This window comes from Xenopus laevis, chromosome 3L, assembly GCF_017654675.1.
Source record: "Xenopus laevis strain J_2021 chromosome 3L, Xenopus_laevis_v10.1, whole genome shotgun sequence".
Classification (NCBI taxonomy): Eukaryota; Metazoa; Chordata; class Amphibia; order Anura; family Pipidae; genus Xenopus; species Xenopus laevis.
The window spans coordinates 125,761,231-125,786,687 of record NC_054375.1 but is presented as its reverse complement, the minus strand read 5'-3'; the positions used below and the strand labels follow the sequence as shown (position 1 = coordinate 125,786,687).

Genomic DNA, 25,457 nt, shown 5'->3' with positions numbered 1-25,457 from the left:
ACCAGTGGTGGTCAGTGAAACCTACCAATATGCAACTACATTAAATGGAAACTATCACAAAAATGAAAATGTAATATTAGCTTCAGCATACTGAGAGAAGAAACTTTCTAAATACAATCAATTAAATATTCTGCATCATTTTTGTTCAAGTTTATCTTCACTATTCCTCATCTGTTTCTCCTCATTCTGTCTTCATTCAGGAGTTGGGTGTCAGATGAATGATCCAATATATCTTATAGGGGGCTTATTTTGCCTAGAATTTTTATTAGAGCTCACCCTATTAAAATCACCAGAAATTCTGTCTCTCTACATGCAGAATGTGTGCAAAAGGCAGTTATTTTGTTAGATTTTGTTTGTTTGTACTGGAATCAGTTATTTGAGTGAGCTCTAATACATCTGCTAGGAAAGGAAGCCCCCCTATAAGATATATTGGATCTAACTGTCAATGACACCCAACTTCGAATTTCGAAGTATTTTTTGGGTACTTCGACCATCGAATTGGTTAAATTCGTTCGAATTCGAACGATTCGAACGATTCGAAGTAAAAATCGTTCGACTATTCGACCATTCGATAATCGAAGTACTGTCTCTTTAAAAAATACTTCGACCACCTACTTCGGTAGATAAAACCTACCGAAGTCAATGTTAGCCTATGGGGAAGGTCCCCATAGGCTTGCCTGTGATTTTTTGATCGAAGGATTTTCCTTCGATCGTTGGATTCAAATCCTTCGAATCATTCGATTCGAAGGATTTAATCGTTCGATCGAACGAAAAATCCTTCGATCGATCGATCGCAGGATTTGCGCAAAATCGTTCGACTTCGATATTCGAAGTCGAACGATTTTAGTTCCCAGTCGAATATCGAGGGTTAATTAACCCTCGATATTCGACTATTGATGAATCGGCCCCAAACTGTATGTCATTAGAACTCTGCACCGCAGGGCGGAATGTGTGGCAACTGATACAAAGAGTCCAAAGACAAAGAGCAAAAACATTTCAGAGGAGCTTTGAAAGCGTGTGGCTACCCAGACTGGGCCTTTGTCAAAGCAGCAGCAATCAAACCCAACAGGAACACCAATAGAAATAACCGCCCGGAGACACATAGTAGGCTAAACATAGTCATCCCATATGTAGCTGGAGTGTCAACAAACACCGTGTTCCTGTGTTTTTCAAACCTAGCAACACACTGAGACAAAAACTGGTACACCCAAAGGATCCAACACCAAAATAAAAACAAAGCAATGTGGTATACGGAGTCCAGTGTAGCGAGGAATGCACAGATCTAATGGCTCAGCATAGGAGGGCAAATTCTACAGGGCAAGACTCGGCCGTCTTTCTACAACTAAAAGACAAGGGACACTCCTTCCTAAAGAAGACCGCTGGTTTGAATGAGGCGTGAAAGAGGCGATTCATGTCAAGGTGGAGAAACCATCCCTGAACAGAGGTGGGGGCCTTCGACACCACCTGTCTGCTACATACAATGCTGTTCTAACATCTATACCCCGGCAGTTTCAGAACACTTCACACATCCATTCATGCAACTCTCACAAGTAACACCTGTTTCTAGGAGTTGCATGACACATTGAATAATCCCATCACAGTAACTACACAGAATCAACACCTTAATTTCAGATGTCATCTCTCTGAAGAGTTACCAGTTTCCCTTTAATGTAGTTGCATATAGGTAGGTTTCACTGACCACCACTGATATATCTAGTATACATAAATCTAAAACAACTGGACTTAATCATTGAAGACGTTTCACTACTCATCTGAGCAGCTTCTTCAGTTCAACTGACTGGTGTGGGAAGTTCGCGTCATATAAACTCTAGTGGAAGAGTTTATATGACGCGAACTTCCCACATCAGTCAGTTGAACTGAAGAAGCTGCTCAGATGAGTAGTGAAACGTCTTCAATGATTAAGTCCAGTTGTTTTAGATTTATGTATACTAGATATACCAGTGGTGGTCAGTGAAACCTACCAATATGCAACTACATTAAATGGAAACTATCACAAAAATGAAAATGTAATATTAGCTTCAGCATACTGAGAGAAGAAACTTTCTAAATACAATCAATTAAATATTCTGCATCATTTTTGTTCAAGTTTATCTTCACTATTCCTCATCTGTTTCTCCTCATTCTGTCTTCATTCAGGAGTTGGGTGTCAGATGAATGATCCAATATATCTTATAGGGGGCTTATTTTGCCTAGAATTTTTATTAGAGCTCACCCTATTAAAATCACCAGAAATTCTGTCTCTCTACATGCAGAATGTGTGCAAAAGGCAGTTATTTTGTTAGATTTTGTTTGTTTGTACTGGAATCAGTTATTTGAGTGAGCTCTAATACATCTGCTAGGAAAGGAAGCCCCCCTATAAGATATATTGGATCTAACTGTCAATGACACCCAACTTCGAATTTCGAAGTATTTTTTGGGTACTTCGACCATCGAATTGGTTAAATTCGTTCGAATTCGAACGATTCGAACGATTCGAAGTAAAAATCGTTCGACTATTCGACCATTCGATAATCGAAGTACTGTCTCTTTAAAAAATACTTCGACCACCTACTTCGGTAGATAAAACCTACCGAAGTCAATGTTAGCCTATGGGGAAGGTCCCCATAGGCTTGCCTGTGATTTTTTGATCGAAGGATTTTCCTTCGATCGTTGGATTCAAATCCTTCGAATCATTCGATTCGAAGGATTTAATCGTTCGATCGAACGAAAAATCCTTCGATCGATCGATCGCAGGATTTGCGCAAAATCGTTCGACTTCGATATTCGAAGTCGAACGATTTTAGTTCCCAGTCGAATATCGAGGGTTAATTAACCCTCGATATTCGACTATTGATGAATCGGCCCCAAACTGTATGTCATTAGAACTCTGCACCGCAGGGCGGAATGTGTGGCAACTGATACAAAGAGTCCAAAGACAAAGAGCAAAAACATTTCAGAGGAGCTTTGAAAGCGTGTGGCTACCCAGACTGGGCCTTTGTCAAAGCAGCAGCAATCAAACCCAACAGGAACACCAATAGAAATAACCGCCCGGAGACACATAGTAGGCTAAACATAGTCATCCCATATGTAGCTGGAGTGTCAACAAACACCGTGTTCCTGTGTTTTTCAAACCTAGCAACACACTGAGACAAAAACTGGTACACCCAAAGGATCCAACACCAAAATAAAAACAAAGCAATGTGGTATACGGAGTCCAGTGTAGCGAGGAATGCACAGATCTAATGGCTCAGCATAGGAGGGGCAAATTCTACAGGGCAAGACTCGGCCGTCTTTCTACAACTAAAAGACAAGGGACACTCCTTCCTAAAGAAGACCGCTGGTTTGAATGAGGCGTGAAAGAGGCGATTCATGTCAAGGTGGAGAAACCATCCCTGAACAGAGGTGGGGGCCTTCGACACCACCTGTCTGCTACATACAATGCTGTTCTAACATCTATACCCCGGCAGTTTCAGAACACTTCACACATCCATTCATGCAACTCTCACAAGTAACACCTGTTTCTAGGAGTTGCATGACACATTGAATAATCCCATCACAGTAACTACACAGAATCAACACCTTAATTTCAGATGTCATCTCTCTGAAGAGTTACCAGTTTCCCTTTAATGTAGTTGCATATAGGTAGGTTTCACTGACCACCACTGGTATATCTAGTATACATAAATCTAAAACAACTGGACTTAATCATTGAAGACGTTTCACTACTCATCTGAGCAGCTTCTTCAGTTCAACTGACTGGTGTGGGAAGTTCGCGTCATATAAACTCTAGTGGAAGAGTTTATATGACGCGAACTTCCCACACCAGTCAGTTGAACTGAAGAAGCTGCTCAGATGAGTAGTGAAACGTCTTCAATGATTAAGTCCAGTTGTTTTAGATTTATGTATACTAGATATACCAGTGGTGGTCAGTGAAACCTACCAATATGCAACTACATTAAAGGGAAACTATCACAAAAATGAAAATGTAATATTAGCTTCAGCATACTGAGAGAAGAAACTTTCTAAATACAATCAATTAAATATTCTGCATCATTTTTGTTCAAGTTTATCTTCACTATTCCTCATCTGTTTCTCCTCATTCTGTCTTCATTCAGGAGTTGGGTGTCAGATGAATGATCCAATATATCTTATAGGGGGCTTATTTTGCCTAGAATTTTTATTAGAGCTCACCCTATTAAAATCACCAGAAATTCTGTCTCTCTACATGCAGAATGTGTGCAAAAGGCAGTTATTTTGTTAGATTTTGTTTGTTTGTACTGGAATCAGTTATTTGAGTGAGCTCTAATACATCTGCTAGGAAAGGAAGCCCCCCTATAAGATATATTGGATCTAACTGTCAATGACACCCAACTTCTGCATGAAGACAGAATAAAGAGAAACAGGTGCTGAGAGAGGAAAAATTTATATAAACCTGTTTCAGAAACAATTCCGAATTTTTAATTGATTGTATTTGGAAAGTTTCTTACTTTAGTATGATGAAGCTTATATTAAATTTCCATTTCCGTGATAGTTCCCCTTTAAACTCTTGCAACCATGCTTCTTAAACTTTTCTTCTCAGGGGATCCACATTGATTCTGGGACTCAGCTTTGTTTTCCAAGATAATTGTTTTAGAATGAATGATGCAATTTATTATTGATGGTTCTAGTAGAAGGTTTGCGTTTACTAAAAGGGGTCATGAAGAAACACCATAAACAGCACAGGGATCCAAATTTGGGTCCCAAACAAAAGTTGAGTCTATAAAAATAGTGAGCGCTGCCCATCACATCTACACTGAAGATGCTAATATTGATAACAATGCGGCTTTATTGTAACACACAATGTGAGAACAATTTGGCAGTGGATGTGCAAAAACGTCCTCGTTTCATGCCTCTGTACTCGGCACTTCCTCAGAATTAAGTGAACATTGCGTGTTTTCGTGTTTAAATAGGGTAACAATTATATATCAATATTTAAAGGTAATGTGCATGTGAAAAATAATGTTGAAAAAATTCATAAGAAACCATCATCATTCATAACACGTGAAGACAATAATATATATTATTACTCTTACACAATTAATATTGTGTTAAGTTTCATTATCACATTGGTTAGCACTGTTAAACAGATCTAATCATAACTGTGAGTATAAAAATAATCCACTGCCCTTTCTTATCTTTTGGCCCCTATGTAGTCTAGTCCATAAAGACACATGAGGGTTATTTATCAAAGTCCGATTTTATCTCAACATTTTCTGCTACAAATTCCGATCAGGTTTCTTATGCTTATATATTAATAAATTTTCCCCAAAATTAAGGTTTGTGGGGAAAAAAAAAATCAGATTTTCACGCTTTTTTCGGATTTTTTTCATCTGAAAACTCCGATTTCTTATGATTTTTGCCAGAAAACTCAAAACTTTAGGGTATTGCACGAAACCCAGCGTACATCAAAAAATCATTGGAACTTCTCCCAATGACTTATATGCAACCTCGACAGGTCTGAGATGCTGGATTTTCTGACTCTGACTTTTCCATCCTAGGGGTTTAATAAATTCCAAAAAAAGTCTGATTTTCTAAAAAAAAATCAAAACGTTTTCGTGATTTTTGCATTCAGGGTTTGGCAAATAACCTCCATAATATTTGATGAAATTGGGTGTTAATGATAAGAATGATAAGCAGTTATTTGTTAACGTCCCTGTCTCAAAGAAATGCATTCAAGAAAGTCCATACCAGGCAGCAGATGTGTCCATGTCCATTATTATGCCTTTCCATCTGAACTGTAAATAAAGTAAAATAATGCTCCCTCTCTGTATATATATATATATATATATATATATCATCTGCAGCTGCAAAGCCAATCGCATGATTTAAAGTGAAAATTACGTAATTATACAGGTACGGTAAATTCATATGCAAGAGCACAATAATTTAAATGAGTCATCCTTTTACAAGGCCAACACAAGACTGCACCCAGTGATCAACTACAAGCGAAAATCTTCTAATGGAAAAACATACTTAATACTTGTAATGGAATGTTAAACATATTGAATTTGATCAGCAGTCCCCAAGTGCTTTAAATCAACATAATTATTATTATTACATACTGCTCTGGATAATAAAACAAAATTGCTGGCATTTTGAGCTCTTCCTATGTTAAAGAGCATGGCATTTTCATGAATCTTACCTAGTGTTGCATGGGGAAGTCAGTCAGTGATAGATTTTACATATTAATTAAGTCAGAGAAGTCATCTATAATAAAATGTAAATTTGTTCACATGAGAAGACAACCTATACCCATAGTGCATATATAGGGGTCAGAACTAATCCAGCATACACATAGAAAAAAAATCACACAAAATGTAGTTTCTTGCAAAGTTTGTATGGCCAGCCTTAATCATGACAATAGCTTCAGCTATCAGAGTGAACAGTATGATCAAAACCAGCTTCTCAATTGATTCTAAATTGATACTTTATAAGCCGCATTGGGCTCATTACCTTCCATTAATGGTTCCCGACTAAAGATTTTATTTTATGGCTCGTGACTGAAGATTTTATTATGCTGTAGTCAAAGCATAGTGTGCGGTTTCTTCAAACCCCTTGAGTTAAAAATCCATTTATTAAAAAAAAAAGTAAACTCAAATGGAATTGGAAAGATAGCCAAATCAGCTCTGACTATCCTCTCTTGATCATTATTAAATTGTGCCTGAAGTGTATAGTTTTTTTTTCCAGCTAATGAGTTAAACTTATAGACTGGAAATTGCAGGTAGCAGACTGCAACACTAACACACAGCAGGTACATCGCTCCTAATCCCACACAAGTGCTCAGTAAGAGTCATATAAAGCCGTCATCACTTCCCAGGGAACAGTTGATTTAGATATTAATGTCCATCGATGAGATGTTGTCAGTAATTCCCACTGTTCCCAATGACAAGATAGTTCTACACCGGATACCATTTATTTTGCACTAAACCCGACTGATATTAACACATCTTGAAATGAAATTTTAATTTGGGGGGAAATCGGATAATACGCTTACAGTACTGTACACGACTGCCATGAAATCTATTTGAAATACTCAAGTCTTTTTGATATTCTTATAAATTAAAGAAAATCATTTCGGTTCTGCTATGACACTCCAAAATGAGATGTGTGGAAGCTTTACTAGTGGGTTGCATATGGCCTGGCCAGACCTAGAATTCTACTGTTTGTGCTGAAGCTTTACCTGCTGAAGTTAACTGATTCTTTTTTTTTTTTGTCTGGTCTGTGGATGACCAAAGAAAGGTGTGTGTGGCATGTTCCACACATAAATACATAGGAAAAATGTATATATGCAGAACAACATATGTCCATATATTTTACTGAATAGTGCAAGGATGCATTCTCTATGTATATAATAAGTCATTTTAGCTTGTAGACAAACACTATGGTGGCACTTTGGAAACTGGAACTGATCACTTCCAATCATAATGAGAATCATGCCACTTGTGACAGGTACTCAACAAGCAATCCATAGAAACATTTCAGATACTCAATAACACTTCATTAAGAACTACTGTATATAACCTAGTCTCTAGGCTTTGTACTCCATTATGCCTCTTCAGTTGCTCCATAGGTACTGCAGAACACAAGTTCCAGTATTCCATAAGAATTTTTTATACCCTTTACGAATAGCATAAGACATCTTCCCTCATTCCTCTAAAGGCACTTCATGATTACTTTTCAAGGGCTTAATACCTCTTCATGCTCCACAGAATATATCTTTACTTACTACATAACATATCCTTGGCCACTATTTTTAGAATTCTCCAAATAGCTCTTCACACTCTGCATAATGCCTTTGCCACTGGAACTGCATAATGACCTTTCAGCCATTACATTACAGCTCTGCAGACACCCCATACTACTTATCAGATACAGTAAAAAAAAGGATATCAAGGATTCTGGTTGTCAGCTTCCTCTGCCAGTATATCGTCTGCCTGTTCTCCCTCAGACTTAAAGCAAGGATTCAAAGTTTCAAAGGAAAACCAGCGCTCACAGCACAAGGTCAGATCCACGAAAAACAGAGAAAAAGAATAAAAGAGAAAAGAGAGATTTCCGCCAATATGGTGTAGTATTTTCCAAATGTGTACACACACCTTTATGTGATTGGCATATACACTAAATAAATAAATAAGTAAAAGTGTCCCTTATATCCACTCCAACGTATTATCCTAGACTTTATCTCATACGGATTTGTATAGAGGGGTACTCACGAAAGTTTAAGGGATATTGTGCAGAAAAGAGGCGTAGATATCAGCAGCGGATTTTACATGCGGCTCCAAAGCTTCATCCCACTATGGAAATTCACTGACATAGCGTAAAATTGTAAACATCTTTAATAAACAAATGTTAAAAAATGCACTCACAATGTTCCAGTAATAAAATCGCATAAAATATTTTGTCTCCCACAATCACCGCTTCAGCGTCCCCAAGAGTCTACAAGCTGTTGATATTTCGGTGGGAAAATTCGCCGGCATCTTTTCCCACCGCGTGTAAACCTCAGGCGCTTAGAATGGAGATATCTAAAGATACTACACCCAACGTTGCCAGTGCTATATTGCCTACCAAAAATACACAAAGATCAAAAGAACCCTCCGGGAAGGCCCATCATATCAGGAATCAATTCACCCACGAGTAATTTATCACAATATCTAGACAACATGTTACAAAAATATGTGGTAAAATTACCCACATATCTGAAAGACTCAACTGAATTTTAACATCTTTTAAGTGAGAACTAAAGCCTAAAAAGGAAAATTGCTTGAATAAGGCTATATTTTATATATTGAGTTTAATGCACCAGCATCTATATAAATGTAATGATCCAATTCTTCAAAGGGAGATTCCCGTCTTGGATTGTGTTAGGAGTGTCAGTGAGACTACACATGCTCAGGGAGCTCTGGGTGGCTGTAGGATAATGTTACGGGTCATCGCAATTATCCAACAGGAAATCAGATTTGCCTGTCATATAAGATGCGCCAGGGTTAATTACTACATTTGGATGATATTTGCTGCCATGTAATGTAAAGCTGAATTAATTACTACTCAACCGTGTATTGTATATATATTATATATTGAAAATCAATCCCTAGGCTCAGGCAACTGTCAGCAGCACAGATCATGCGCAGTGAAAGATTCAGCAGAAAAGAAGATGGGGAGCTACTGGGGCATCTTTGGAGACACAGATCTTTACTGCTAAAGGGCTGTGGTTGCCTTGGGCTGGTGCATAACCCCAAACCATAATATATAGCATTTATACCCTACTTCTTTGTTTAGCTTTAGTTTCCTTCAAAGGATTCAATCCACACACTTTATTATTGTTGCCAGGCAAAAAAAGCCCCCAAAATCATCTTAATTTCTGTCTGACATCCTCTTCTAAGAAGTTGCTATTGATTTATTAAATAATAATAAAAAAATGGGTAATGGTCTTTGTTTGTTAATTATTCCTCAACCTTTCTTGCACTAATGCACTTCTGAACTTTTGTTCTTGTTCTGTGTTCTATTATTGTTCTCTCCAAAGATATCGTTGTTCCAGATCAGCACCTGAATACAGATTTCACCCTCACCCGGTGAGAGATTTCACCCCATTAACTCTGGTGTCAAGTGGGTCTAGGAACACTGAGAAAGCTACATACAGTAAGAACTTGCAAGTATAATGCAACCTTCAGAGCTGCAGGCCAGTCTGACCCAGGAGAGTGGACGGGGCACCATGAATTGCATTGATTTGTGTCGATCTTTGTCCCCCCTCGCTGCAATTTCCATATAGGCAGCTCCTTGGATAACGTTCACTTTTTCTATTCGAGAGAAGCAAAATGTACTTTATAGTTCCCGGTAAAAGCAATCATTACTTTTGTATTTGCTTTTATAAATCTCGGTAGCTATTTCTCAGAGTGTTATATTTCCTCTCTAGTAAATTATCCACTGTGTCAACGCATCCTGATTCTGGCTTAGTGTCCCAGTGGTTACTCTCGCCTTCGTCTTCCAGCAACTTTTATATTTCATTGCACTACCAAATTCTACCCCTGCTATCCAGGTTTAGCAAGCCGGCTGATTAACCTCTTTGTGCCTATAAGCTATAAATTGCTCTGTGCCTGCTCTGTGAACCAGGCATATTAGAATATGCTACTGCTGTATACCAAGTAGGTTATTCTTATCCATGTAGTGGCAAATGCAGAAACCTGCAATAATTCACCATATTTATTAGAGAACTTCTTTTACCTTGGGCATTTTTACTGCTGCGCTACAGAGAAAGCACAGTTTACATCCTTACTGGAGAAGATGGGGGTAATAACAGGGGTCTCTATTGCATACTTGTGCACTGGCCAGAAAACGGCATTCTGATTTAGTAAAGACTGGAGAAATGGGATAAAAGTTAACAAAAAAACATGTACAATGTGAAATGTTTGTCATTCTGTAAACCCACAAGGGTTTGTGGGTGTAAAAAACTTTTTTTTGCAGTTTTCTAAATGATTTGATAAATATTTGCCATAAAGAAAAACACAAATAGCAGTGTAAATAGAGCCGCATTGGAAAAAAGGATATCTATTAACATTTTTAAAAAGTAATGATCAGTTTTATACTCGTATGAAGAAGCCTGCTCAGACAGGTATAGGATCTGTTATCTGGAAACTCATTATCCAGAAAGGCCGTCTCCCACAGACTTGATTTTAATCCAATAATTCAAAATATATAATAGATATTTCCTTTTTCTCTGTAACAATTAAACAGTACCTTGTACTGTTAATAGCATATTAGTACTTATTGAATGCAAAACAATCCTTTTCAGGTTTAAGTGATATTTTAGAAGATTTAGGGCAGAGACAAATGCGGCGATTCTGGGAGATAAATCGCCCGGCAACAAATCTCCTCTTCTTCGGGACGACTAATCTCCCCGAATTGCTGCGTGTGTCTCTGCCCTTAAGGAATAGAAATCCAAATTATGGATCCATTATCTGGAAAACCCCAGGTCCCAATCATTCTGCATAACAGGTCCTATACCTGTATTTCCTTTTTCTAACAAAGAACCAGTTCTCTCATGCTTTACTCCCGTTCTTGTAAATCTAATAGGAATTAGATTGTGAAGGTCGAAAATTCTCCCTGAAGCATGTTCATTTATTTTTGTTTTCCATTGTTTTTAAACTATTTCCCTTCCTCTTCTGCCTTTTCAGCTTTCAAATGGGGGGGGGGTGTCACTAGTCCTGTCAAGCAAAAAACTATTGTAACAGATTTATTGTTATTGTTTCTTTTTTATTATTATTTGTCAATGCAGACCCTCCCTCCAGTCTGGTCTTTGGCACAAATAAACACTTTTCAACAATTATTGGAGTACTGCAGCGTTAATTTCTTGTTGTGAATTTGACTCTCCTATTCAAACCGCTGCCTTGTTGCTAGCAGAAAGATAATATGCACTGAGATTATAAAGGTTCCTCTTTGGACTCCACTTTATGGTAGAGGGGGAATTTGCTGAAGGACTGAGTCAGGAGGCTGCAATAAAGGACACAGGACCAGGACCCAAACATCTTGCACACTCTAGGAATGGGAAATAGACAGGGTAGCTATAAAGAGCAGCCGTGTGCTCCAACAAGGAAGGCAGTGTATGGTTAGTTCCTAGCAAACACATATAAAACTTCAGTGTATTGGGTTTCAGGGCAACATATATTCCTTTAGGAGTTTGTGTGTGAGTATTATTTATCAACCTGGAGACTCTTTATACCTACTTCCTTGCTAATGACCATACTGAGAGAGCGTCTCCTGTAAGAGTGCTCTATCTGGGCAGCTGGAGAGCTGGAAGAGTTAAATACTTCCACCTCTATAGAATGCTACTTAGCAAACAGTTAGCATTTCCAGGGTGAATTAGAAATATTATCTGTTCGAATGAAGCATTGTCCGGGGTTAAGCGCTGAATCCTATTTATCGGTGGAACCATTATTGTAATGTATTGCAAATGGCACTTTTCCTACCTTGGCTGAGTTTGCTTTTGTTCATCCTTTAGGGCTTATTGTGACTAGTTAATTGAATTCCGTATCAGCATACTGAATTTGTATTATGGGATTTTCAAAGCAAGTAATGAAGCTTCTACTGTATTCAGAAGCTAAATAATGTCCAATGTGCCCTACAGAGAGTAGAATGGTGTCCGTAAGGCCGTAATGTAGTTTAAATTAGGCTGTATAACCTGTTGACTTCAGTTGTTGAAATACAACATCCAGAATCCAGTAACAGCTTTGGAGCCTCAGTTAGATGCTTCAAGTCTAACAACAGCTGGAAGGTTATTGGAAATATTAATAACAGTGCCCTTAGCAGCGACAGAAGCAGTGGAACAGCAATTGATGGACAGAACCCATGGCTGAAGGTGACATTGGAGTAAAGGTAATGGTAAGTGCTTAAAATCGCCCTCCACATGCTGGACAACTCTGTGCAACATAACTTTTTTTTATTGAATTGTTGTTATTCTGGCCACTCGTGGCAGAAAACACAAAGGAAAAGAAAGCAACACCATTTGCCCTGTTGTTTTTCTCTGAAACAAAAAGAACCCCCTGCTGATTCCCCTAATTTGTTCAGAAATTCATCTGACACATTAAGCTTCTGCCTGGCTTTTATTCTCTTTAGTTTTGTTCTCTCTGCCTGTGTTCTTGATCTTGGGTTCCTGCTGTGGGGGTAACCTAAAATAACCATCTGATATGGAGTAATGTATTCAGTGAGGCAGAGGCATTCGGAGCTGGTGAGGGACATTGTCGATAATAACTCCTTCAACTGATATTCACTGCTGTTATCAAATGTACAATATAATCTAAATAACTTTCCCACGACTGGGCAGTTGGCAATATTCATAGAAAGTGTTAATGGTCCCATCTTGCCGTACTGCCAGATAGACAGGTTTCAGTAAGTCCGAAAGGTTGGCCTTGATAGTTATGGAACTTCTTGATGCTATACACAATAAACTCTTGTACCTTACTCTTCCCTTACTCTTCCTACTTACTCATCTCTCAAATTTAGTGGAAAAAGGGACACAGGCGGGGATTTAATTTATGGTTTAAGACAAAGGTATTGGAATGCAGTTGCTCCTACATATGTGCTACATTTTGTGTAGTCATGCAATTCTAATTCAAGAACCTCTGTTATAGTTGTACTAGAGGTTAAAAGTAAATATATATATACTTTATGGTCTATTGTGACTTTTTTGTTCGATTTCAACTTAGAAATCCTTTTATGGACTAAACAAGGATCTTAGGTGACAACATGTCCTGCATTTACTGGAAATCCTCAGACAAGTCTGAATCACACAAAGAAGCCATGATTATACTCTATCATCCAGACAAACAAAGCATAAGGTCAATGCAGGATAAGAAGAAGTAACAGGAGGAAAGAAATATAAATAGTCTTCCTGTGAAATGAAAACATGGACGATAGATGGAGCTATGCGTTAAAGCACAAACAGGTCAATATTTTGTTTACCTGCAGCTACTTCACGGAAAATGTACCTAAATTGGTTGCCAACAGTTCTATATAAGTTGGGACTTTCTGTACACTAGTCAAACTATTTAGCTGCATCTCCTATTGTTGGAAATAATAATAAAAAAAATAATAAAAACCAGCACAACTTTTCTCCACCTTTAACACTCTCCTTTTCCCTCCTCCACCCCCTCCATGCACATCTGTCTCTGCTCAAGATATTGCTGAGCACTTCAAAACCAAAATTGACACTATCAGAAGGGACATTACACTACTCAACCCCCCTAGACTTCCACCACCCTCCCTCCACAAGCCTTAACTCACCTATTTAATCTTTCATCTCAACTGGACTGTTTCCTTCTCAACTAAAACATGCTCTTGTCACCCCCATTCTGAAAAAACCCTCTCTTGATCCCTCCAACCTTGACAACCTCCGACCTATCTCTCTGCTACCTTTCATCTCTAAACTACTTGAGCGCCTAGTCTACAACCGACTAACCTCATTCCTCTCTGACAATAACCTGCTGGACCCCCCTACAATCTGGTTTTAAGCCATAACACACCACTGAAACTGCCCTCACTCGACTAACTAATGACCTTTTAACCACCAAAAATCATTTCTCACTACTAATACTGCTTGATCTCTCAGCTGCATTTGATACTGTAGATCACCCTCTCCTCCTCCAGTCCCTCCATTCACATGGCCTTCGTGACACAGCCCTGTCCTGGTTCTCTTCTTACATCACCAATCGTTCCTTCAGTGTCTCCTACAACGGAGTAGCATCTTCTCCCCTACCTCTTTCTGTTGGGGTTCCTCAAGGCTCTGTCCTGGGACCATTACTATTCTCCCTCTATACTTCCTCCCTCGGCAAATTAATCAACTCGTACGGTTTCCACTACCACCTCTATGCTGACGATACTCAGATCTATCTCTCATCTCCTGATCTCAACCCAGAACTCCTAACTCGCGTCTCCTCCTGCCTGTCCGCCATCTCTACCTGGATGTCGCAACGCTACCTTTAATTAAACCTCTCTAAAACTGAAATGGTTCTCTGTCCTTCAACTAACACCAGTAACATCCCGGAAGTATCCACCATAGCTAACAATTCCACTATCACCCCTTCTCCCCAGGCTCGGTGCCTTGGGGTTATCCTAGATTCTGCCCTGTCAATTACTCCTCATATCCAGTCACTTAGTAAATCATGTCACTTCCACCTGAGGAACATATCCAAAATACGATAATTTATCACCCAAAATGCTGCCAAAATTCTTGTTCACTCTCTCGTCATATCATGTCTAGACTACTGTATCTCTCTCTTAATTGGCCTTCCCCTCCAGAGACTGTCACCTCTCCAGTCCATAATGAACACTGCTGCGAGGTTCATAAACCTCAGCAACCGCTCCTCCTCTGCCTTGCCTGCACTGGCTTTCAGAATCAAATTCAAATTAATGACCCTGACATTCAAAGCACTTCATAACTCTGCCCCACCCTACATCTCTGAACTCATCTCTATATACTCACCCAACCGCTTACTATGCTCCTCTACTGACCTGCTACTCAACTCTTCTCTCATTACCTCCTCATATGCTCGCATTCAAGACTTTTCAAGGGCTGCACCCCTCCTCTGGAACTCTCTCCCACGGTCTGTCCAACTTTCTCCCAACTTTTCTGCTTTCAAGAAATCTCTTAAAACGCACTTCATTCAAGAAGCCTACCCTCACTCTGCTTAACTACCAAATGCAACTCCACATACAGTACTACATTTCTCACCCACTTAATTCGATCTTGCCCACTCCCACACCTTGTGTATTACTCCCTTCCCTTTAGAGTGTATGCTCTTTTGCATAGGGCCTTCCTCACCTTTTGTACCGGTATTGATTGTGATGTATGTAACTCCATATGTACTATATATAGAATTCATGTGATTTAGTTGTATAATCACATTTACTTTACAGTGCTACGCAAAATTTTGGCGCTATATAAATACATGTTAATAATAATAAAATAATACCCAATTCAATGTTTAACTACTGCCCTCCCTGGTCATGTGCCCTATCTGCAACTGAGCAACCTCTTCCCTTTATTTGGTGCACAGGAAAGTTGACAATAAACACTGCCATAAAAGGTTGTCTTAACAACCAAACCATTTTATTTAAAGACATTAGACCAGATCTCCTTGTTTAATTCCAGATTGTCCCATAGAGCCTGATGCAATTCAATGAAATGTGAGAGACTCACATTTCTCACTGTTTATCACATTAAAAACTCTATTGAAGTATGGAAATAAACTAGAACTGAAGTAGACAAGAGACAAGTTTTTTTTTATCACTTAGCCTATAAGATTTATGTTATGGGCCAGATTCAATCCCTTCAGAATTTTTTATTTTATGTTTTATCACGTGAAAACTTGTGGGCGATATTCAGTTACAGGAGAAATTTTTTTTTTTGTAATTCAGTTTCATGTTTTCATGTTTCAGTTTACATGTGATAAATGCTGAGAGAAGTTTTTCTCACTGAATTGCAACTGACTCTAAGGGAAAACCTGGAACTGGTTTTTTTTTCTTCTTTAAACTGGATTTGGCCCTATAAGCCAAAAAATAATTTTTTTTGTCATTTATTTGAATCTGACTGAAGGGCTGTGGTTGGGATTACTGCTGAAGGGCTGTGGTTGCCTTGGCCTGGTACATAAACCCAAAACATAATGTACAACATTTATAGCCTACTTCTTAAACTTTAGTTCTACTTTAAAACATACCCACTTATTTGAGTATGGATAGACTCAAACAGGAAGTTATGCCACACCGTGCTAATATGGCAGCTGCTATCCTAAACAAACAGAGAGAGCTTCTATAGCTATTCATTCAGAACTGGTAAAGCATTCTGCTGAAAAATATAGCATTTTAGCTTGCACTATTGTGGCTAATCTATTGGCAATAAATTGCCTCGGTAGCTTTCCTTCTCCTATAAATTACATGTTCCACCACGGATGACCTGTGTATGTCAGTAATGTTATAGACACCAATGTGTGCATCATTATGTCTTGTGGTCTGGGAGGTATTATATGTTACATAATTATGCTATTTTAGGTTTAAAAGGTGGGAGGGACCAGAAATAAATTGTATGATTACCTGTCCACAGCAATGGCCGTCAGGGTAAACACAGACACGTAAACAGTCACTGGCTGCATCAGGAATACAAAATAGCACATAAACTTCCCAAAAACCCATCCTTGCGGGTTAAATGCATATGCCAATGTAAAAGGCACGCAGGTGGCACACATCAGCATGTCAGAAAAAGCCAAGTTCCCAATAAAGAAGTTGGTGACGTTGTGCATCTTCCTGGTCCTACAAATGACATACAGGAGCAGGTAGTTTCCAAAAATCCCAATCAGTACCACCAGGGTGTAGCAAGGTATGAAGAGGGGCTTGTAGGACTGGATGAGCTGGACACCTGTGAACTGAGCACTGGCATTGGAGCCGTTTTTATTCACCATATAGATGGTTACATTTTCTGGTTCATAGCTCCAACCAATTGTGGTCTCCATGTTTCAAGATAATTCTTAAGGCATTGACGAGTTAGGCCACTAGGTAACGTAAATGATAGCCTAAGCACAAAGAGTTTTTCTGGTTGGCCCTTTCATTTGAGAAAACTGATGAATGCTCCAAATGAGAATTCTATCCATTAGATTCACTGTATTGCATTATGAGGTGGCTCAAGACCCAGAGAAAATGCCATTATTGTGCTTTTCCTCTACTACATTCCCTTGGCAGCGTGTTTGGATCTATTTGCTTTGTGTGGGGTTCGAAAACGTATATCTAAAATCTATATAAGACTCCTCGCGGATATGATCCAACATTCCATGCAGGATTACATTCAAATATTAAAAGCAACAATGGAAATGAATATGTTTTTTGTGTTATCTGCCACTGGTTGGGATGATGGGTTTGGCAACCTTAGCCTTAGTTCATGTTCTGGAGTACACTCCTGTGCTTTCTCTATATACCATATCCCACTGATCCTTTCTTCTCTTTGGTTGCGCCTTCCCTCCCCTTTGTCTTGCCTCTGGTGTTGTCCAAGGACATCTCGGTGCTGCCGTTCCTAGAGAGGACAAAATGACAGTAGATTAGCAATCGCCTTGTAATTGCAGTAACTACATAAAAATACCTCCAGTTTTATTTTTTCCGTAAAGCCTGTTTTTATAATGCTTAATGGCATCTAAATGGTCTTTTTTGTATATTTTATGAAGCCCCTATGAGTGTCCTTACTATTAACATTAATTATAGAGCTCCAATAGAACATTATAAATTGCTCTGTGCTGTACAATGACAAAAAAGGGATTAAAAAACAATATGGTTTTACAGGGCAGCAAAGCTCTAAAATTCCCTCCTATGAAATGCTTTTTTTGTAACATTCTAATGTTCTATACACAGGTATGATCCCATAATAATTACTATTTCACAATTATTTTGTTGGCTGAAATAAACTAGAGTGTGGGTGACTGCTATACAATGTAAAACTAACTGGCAAACAACACATGTAGTTTGATTTTTACTTGTTAGATTTTTAGAAACCTTCCAGTAGCTATGGTTTATGTGAATGGTGCCAGATTTGTTGCAAGCGACATCAATATGAATAGCAATTCTGTACTGTATACAATTTCCATATCACTCCTCAGAACACATTAAGTGGCAGATTTATCAAAGGTCGAGGTGAATTTTCGAATGAAAAAAATTTGGATTTCGAGCTATTTTTTGTGTACTTTAACTAGGGAATAGCCCAAATTCGAAAAAAAATTCATGTACTGTCTCTTTAAAAATTTGACTTCAACCATTCGCCATCTAAAACCTACCGAATTGCTGTTTTAGCCTATGGGGGACCTCCTAGAATTATTGACTATTTGGAGTCAATTGGTGGACTTTGAAAAATCTAAGAATTCACTATTCCTTCGGTTCGTACGATTCAAATTCGCCCGAATACGGACCTATTCGACCAAAAAAAACCCCTTCGACTTAACTTGGGTTTTGAATTCAAATTTAGAATTCCCCTAAGTATAAAGGCAAAACAGGTATGGGATCCATTATCCGGAAACCCATTATCCAGAAAGCTCCAAATTACGGGAAGGCCATCTCCCATAGACTCCATTTTAATCAGATAATTAAAATTTTTAATAACTATTTACTTTTTTCTGTAATAATAAAACAGTACCTTGTACTTGATCCCAACTAAGATATAATTAATCCTTATTAGAGGCAAAACAATCCTATTGGGTTTAATTAATGTTTAAATAATTTTTAGTCGACATTAGGTACGGAGATCCATATTAGAGAAGGTCCCCTTATCCGGAAAACCACAAATCCCAAAAATTCGGGATAACAGGTCCCATACCTGTACATAGTGAATGTATTAAATATGCATATTATTCTAGAAGCCGTGGCTCCCATACCACAGTTGTCTTTGCAGTCGACCCATTTTTAAATACCATGGAGAATAGAATTATCTAGAAATCTCTGAATTAAAGAAATGGCCATAGACTCCATTTTAATCTAATAATCCAAATTTTTAAAAATGATTATCTTTTTCTCTGTAATAACAAAACACTACCTTGTACTTAATCTAAACTAAGATATAATTAATCCTTATTGGAGGCAAAACAATCCTATTGGGTTTAATTCATATTTCAATTATTTTTTAGTACACTTGAGGTATGGGGATAAAAATAACCGAAAGAACCCTTATCTGGAAAACTCCAGGTCCAGAGCATTTTGGATAACAGGCCTTATATATGTACTGATATCTGTGGCCATTTTCAAATGTGTACCGATTTTGAAGCTGCTCGTACATAATTGAGCCAATGCCAGGATTTTGGTTTCAGGTTCAGAGTCATTTATAGTGAAATGTGTAATTAAAATGACCAACATACAAAGTAACAATACATATTACAATTAAACAGACATGAGGGTGTGACTATTATTAGTAGAGAGGATGTGGCTGCTTTAATTAAGAAGGGTACAAATATTGCCTTTAAGGGTAATAGGGTATAATCTAAGTGCAACCAGCTTGTTGCATAGCAAAGGAATTGTCTTGTGCCTCATTAAATCTGTTCAGGCACCTTACACAGCTTTGCAGGAACTAGAGCACAGGTACACACAGATCTTGTAGAGAATAACTTTTACTAAGAGTTAACACAGCAACATATAACAGCACACTGCAAAATGGTGGCTTAGTCTTCCACACACTCACAGTACAGGAACAGGAAGAAAAGAACATGTGACCAGCTGTTGTCACTAGTTTAAGATGACAGCGCAATCTATTACATCCCCCGTTTTTAACAAAGTCTCCCCTGAGCATAATCTATATCTTTATTATAAAATGATTATTGGAAAAGACTTTGCTGGGGATCTCTAATTGAGAACATAGTCCTGTAACTTAGCAGGCTTTATTACAGTCCTTCCAAAGCGAGTGCTTCTTTGTTCTCCAGTTGGCTGGTGACCTGCTGGGATTGGCTCGTTAACTGTAGAATCATCAGTCACAGTTGGTGCTACTAGAGATTCCACTGGAATTATGGCAGATGTATTGTTCATATCTGACAGTAGATACACCTCATCTTCAGCTGTTGGAATAGTCTCAAATGAGGTCTATTTCTGCGGAATCGAGCTCCATCTGGTGTCATTACCGTATATGATCTTGGTTCCCCTGTTGGTTTCACAATGACTGACGTTTCCATCCTTGGGAAGTCTGAATCCTCACTCTCTCTCTCCCCTCTGAAAAATTGCTTAATCTTTATCATTTCAGTTACAGTCTTTGAGATTTTTGTAGCTTCAATAACATTTTGTGAGCTTTCTCAGGGACTTTTGGTTTGAGGATTTCAGTTGTTTCGGGTAAAGTACTTCTCAACACTCTTCCCATTAGTAGTTGAGCAGGAGTGACATTGGTACCTGAGATAGAAGTATTCCTTAAATGTAGAAGTGCTAAATGTGGATCAGCTCCAGTGCTGAACGATTACTTGAAAAGCAACTCAGTTTGTATCATCCACTCAGCTTGAACATTAGACTGAGGATATCCAGGACTAGAGTGAGACAGTTGAATTCGACACTGGGATGCAAAATTATGTATCTCTCTGCTGGAGAAAGGCATATTGTCTGAAACCATCTCCCTCGGGATGCCACGTCTGGCAAACACGGATTTCAGTTTTGCAATGATGAAGTGTGACGTTTTATCCGGAAGTTTTAGGATTTCTGGATATTTGGAAAAATAGTCCACAATCAACAAAAATGCATGACCTCTAAAGTCAAAAATGTCAGCTGCAAGTTTTAGTGACAGCGCAATATATTACAGGAATTGTGGTTTCCACCGCAACTCATTTAACTCAACTGGACTCTTCTTTATCGTTGAAGCTTTTCATGAAAACAATTAGTGGTAATACCCTCCTGACTCCCAGGCAGCCCTACAGTAAGTTTTCAGCTGACCAAAGACAAAACAAAAATCTTTTAATACACTACCTGTATCCATGATTTATATCATAGAGCAATCAGGCCTAACCTTTTACTGAAAACTGCTGATGCTCACTAAACAGAAAAAGTCATTTAAAAATGTGTCTGCTTTTCAGAATGATTACGAGAAACAATGTTATGTGGCCCCCAGCTATGAGCTGTATTAACCACATCCCTGATGTTCATGTCAACAACCAATGTAATTCATCAACTGCTTCATTTCCAAAGGGCATCACTGGTCTAAACTAAAATTACAGAGATATTGTTATTGACAAGAATTACGTGCCAACATACTCCACAGCTCTGTAATTAACACAGTGAATTGTGTATACATTAAAATATTCAGCTACATTATTATTATTATTATTATTAACATGTATTTATATGGCACCAACATATTGCGTAGCGCTGATAAAAGATAGATAAAAGGTAAAGAGGGATTACTGGGTATGGGTGAATGGCAGCAGGAGGCAGAGTAGCAACTGGCAGGTGATGATATGAATTAACCTTCTAGCAGCAGGGAAGGCAATTTAAAAAGAGTTGTAGGGGTACTGTAGAAATGGAACAATTTGCCCCTAATCACTCATTCCTTAATGATACTTTCTGTACATCTACATCTGAAGATGTAAACTTTATTATTGCCATGTTGTGATAATCGTATCCGTTTCACTACACTGAAAAATTTGTGAAACCGTGGGAAAATGGTGAAAAATTATGAAAACAGACAGATTTATCAAGGGTCGAATTTCGAGGTGATTGGAGTTTTTTTTAAACTCCCATCAACCTGAAATTCGAATAAAAAAAGACCAACCGAAATTTATTGATAGCTGTATTCAATCGTTTGAGTCGAATTCGGATCATATACAATTGAATTCGATAAGAAGTATTTTCAAAAATACTTTGATTTTTCAAAGACCACCAAAGGACTTCAAATAGGTTCTAGGAGGTCCCCCATAGGCTGAAACAGCAATTCGGCAGGTTTTAGATGGTAAATAGTCTAAATCAATTTTTAAAGAGACATTACATGATAAAATTAAATATTCAAATGTTTTCATTTTTTTCAAATTCAAATAGAATTTGGACTATTCCCTAGTCGAAGTACACTAAAATCAGCTCAAAATTCAAATTCAAAAATTCGATTTTTCAATTCGACCCTTGATAAATCTACCCCTTAGGTACCAATGCATGCATAAGCACTTTAAAGGGGTGACTCACCTTTCCTTTACAGTACTTTATAGTTAGTTGTAGAATGGCCAATTCTTAGCAGATTTTCAATATAGTATTTGAATTATTTGCCTTTTTCGTCTGACTCTTTCCAGTGTTCAAATGGGGGTCACTGACCAGAGCAGTCAAAAAAATGATTGCTCTGAGAAGCTACAAATCAATTGCTATCAATATCTGTTATTACTTATCTTTCCATTCAGGCACTCTACTAATTAATATTCCAGTCTTATGTTTACACCACCTGGTTTTTAGGGTAAATTGCACCTTAGCAACTAGATAGCTACTGAAATTCCAAACTGAAGAGCTGCTGAACAAAAAGTGAAATAATTCAAAAACAGCAAATAATAAGAAATACAAACCAATTTCATATAGTCTCAACATATTTTGTGTGCCATCAGAAAGCCCTTCCCCTCTTGCCAGGTTAGCAGTTTATTGCTTACATCAAGCACATGCTTGATGTTGTAACATCGGGTCTTTCAGTTCAGTTCACTTGGGATTATTTATTATGATGGAACATGGTCATTGAACAAAAGGGAGTGAGTGAAGATGAAGGGCACTAGAGTGGGAAACAATCATGGCCACAACAAACAGAGAGACAACGCAGGCTAAATATGGAAAACAAGAAAGAATTTGGGTCCTCACCCCAACGCCTATTTTTCCTTGCCACCTGGTACTCTCGCAGTGCACTGATCTCAGTCAGTCAGTCTTGTAACCCATAAGCCCTTCCCTACTGTGGAAACACATTCTATGAAAGAGTGATGGGCTCAGCCAGTGATATCATTCTAGCAGTAAAAATTATTTCTTGATAGAAATTATTTTTTTTATGAGATTTTAAAATGGTAACATATGCCCATCATCCAATCACATAGGCTTGAGTAAAGTCCAGGAGCAGGTTGAAAGAGGGTCAAGCAAATCAACAGATATAACAAAACAAGCCAAATATGTTCTGATGGCATGTCAATAATAAATAAAGTTTCCATTTTCTTAATTAGCAAGACATTAGATATTAGACATTTGACATTAGCTAGACATTAGGGGGCAGATTTACTAAGGTGCAAAGTGGCTAACGCTAGTGACAATTCGACAGTGTTACCGCCCGCCGGGACATCGCCAATTATATAGTGAACGGGACCATCACAAGCGGTCATTTGCAATCTATAACCAGGCGACTTTTCGCTCTAGTGAACAGATGTTACTCCGCAAATTCAGTAAAATGCCTTCGCCACCTCAGACCAGGCAAAGTGCATTAAAGTAGCTAGATCTTCCTCAATCTCCTGTCACTTACATTATATTCTGTGAGCCGAAAATGCATTAAACCCCAAAAAACGCTGGCATCTTTTCCTTTTTTCAGCCTGATTGCCTGCAAAAGTCCTAACAAACTTTTTTTGGGTAACCGGTTTTCCCCATACATCCCCATACAGTCTGAGCGCATATGCGCCTGACGAAGTGTTGAGATGGGTGCGATGTGGTCACTGGCGACAATTCGCCCTTTAATAAATCTGCCCCAAAGTATCATTAGGTCTGAGTAATTATAGGCAAATGTGTTTCTACAGTACTGTTCCTCTTCAACTATTTTATTGGCCTTCCCCTTAAAAGACCATCACAATTTTAGTCCATAAAGAGTGCTGCCATGTTCATACATATCTCTGGCTCCTAATATTCACCCGGTGTTTCTTACCCCCATCCAGTAATCCTTCTTACTGCTTCTGTATCATCTGTACATACTGTATTTCTGTATTTTTCTGTACATTTTCATTTATATACTATTGTTCTTGTTATTTATAGATGGAAGGACTGCAAAGACCACTGTGATTTGGGAGCCACGCCAAAAACACAGCCGTTTTTTTTTAAATCAATAAAGTTTTCAGACCCATAGAAATCTTGCATCTTGGGTATTTGCATCTTGTTACCTGAGACTTCTGATGAAGTGACTGGGTGCCACGAAATGCGTCAAGTGGGCAGCTAAGTTTTTTGGTATGCTGCTGTAATTTTGGATATTTTAATGTGCTTCAAATAAATTTTCACTATTTTACTACTTTAAACCGGCTTCCTTGGTGCTCCGCTAATTGCTAATCTACACAGCTTGTTACTTGGCCAGTGTAGTCCTACAGTATGGAGACCACCGGTCATTCAGCATAAGTATACTGTAGTATAGAACAGGAGATTGCAACCTTTAATAACCATGAGCCACATTCAGATGTAAAAAGAGTTGGGGAGCAACACAAGCATAAGAAATGGTCCTGGGTGGTGCAAAATAAGTGCTGTGATGGACTGGAAGCCTACAGGAGGATTTGTTTGATAGTCCACCTGGTTTTATGAAACCAAAACTTCATACACTGAACTATTAATAGGAATACTCAAAAACATTTGTCTAATAATCACCCCCTGTTTAATGCTAAAGCTAAACAATCCTGAGACATTTGTGAAACTTCTGACTTTATTTTATGTTACGGAAACTACATTATCATTAACTTTGTATGAGCCAAAACGAGGTTTATATCATTCAAATGTTGATATTGCAGTCTCATTATGAAGCCAATAGACATTTGCGGCAAAAGATTAATTATGCAATTATAGAAATGTCAATTAGGGACATATTAGCTCCTCAGGCTGCCTCAAATGAGTCCCTTGCTCCTAAATATGTCAAAGTTTAATTTCATTTCCCTGTGTCGTGTGGTCAAAACACATTTCATCTGCTTTAATTAAAGTTGCTTATTGAATCATGTCTGACACTCTTCACTGTAGACCTAACTTTGCTGTGACATGTAGTAGTGCTTTTAGTATTCACATGGGTATAGAGTGTGTAATGTACACGAGACATTCTATAACTCTAATTCATGGCTTAATGTCATCAAATCAATGGACCAGTGTAATATTACTTTCAAACAGGGTTGTTATCACTATTCCCTGCAAGGAGAAGTCAATGACGAAAATGTTCTTATCTCTGCAGCTCAACATTAGATATATCCCTTCAAGCTTTGGGGACTTTGGTCAAATACAACTCAAGAGCATGTGAGCATAAGCCTTTTATAAAGCTTAACTATTCAAAGGAAAATACTAATAGGCATATTTCTGTACTACACTACTAAGGAAGCCATGTACTATGTATATGTAGGTGTACACTGTTCCACAGTTAATAAAGTCTTTGGATCATGTATATTAGCTGGTCCAACATATGAATAGAGCAAGTTTGTTTTACTTCCCCCCCAAATCCTAATTCAGTTCAAGGTACTGTAGTTAGAAGGTGAATCTACAAT

The 25,457-nt window shown here is 38.2% G+C and overlaps 1 protein-coding gene across 1 annotated transcript in view; it reads right to left on the bottom strand.

The window, feature by feature from the left end:
* The window catches only part of LOC108711525 (prolactin-releasing peptide receptor), a 63,190-nt gene that overhangs the window by 20,386 nt on the left and 17,347 nt on the right, over positions 1–25,457 (bottom strand). Inside the window, exon 2 of the mRNA XM_018253372.2 lies at positions 16,615–17,584. Coding sequence (XP_018108861.1) covers positions 16,615–17,030 — 416 coding nt within the window. The 5' untranslated portion in view covers positions 17,031–17,584. The remainder of the gene's footprint in view (positions 1–16,614; positions 17,585–25,457) is intronic.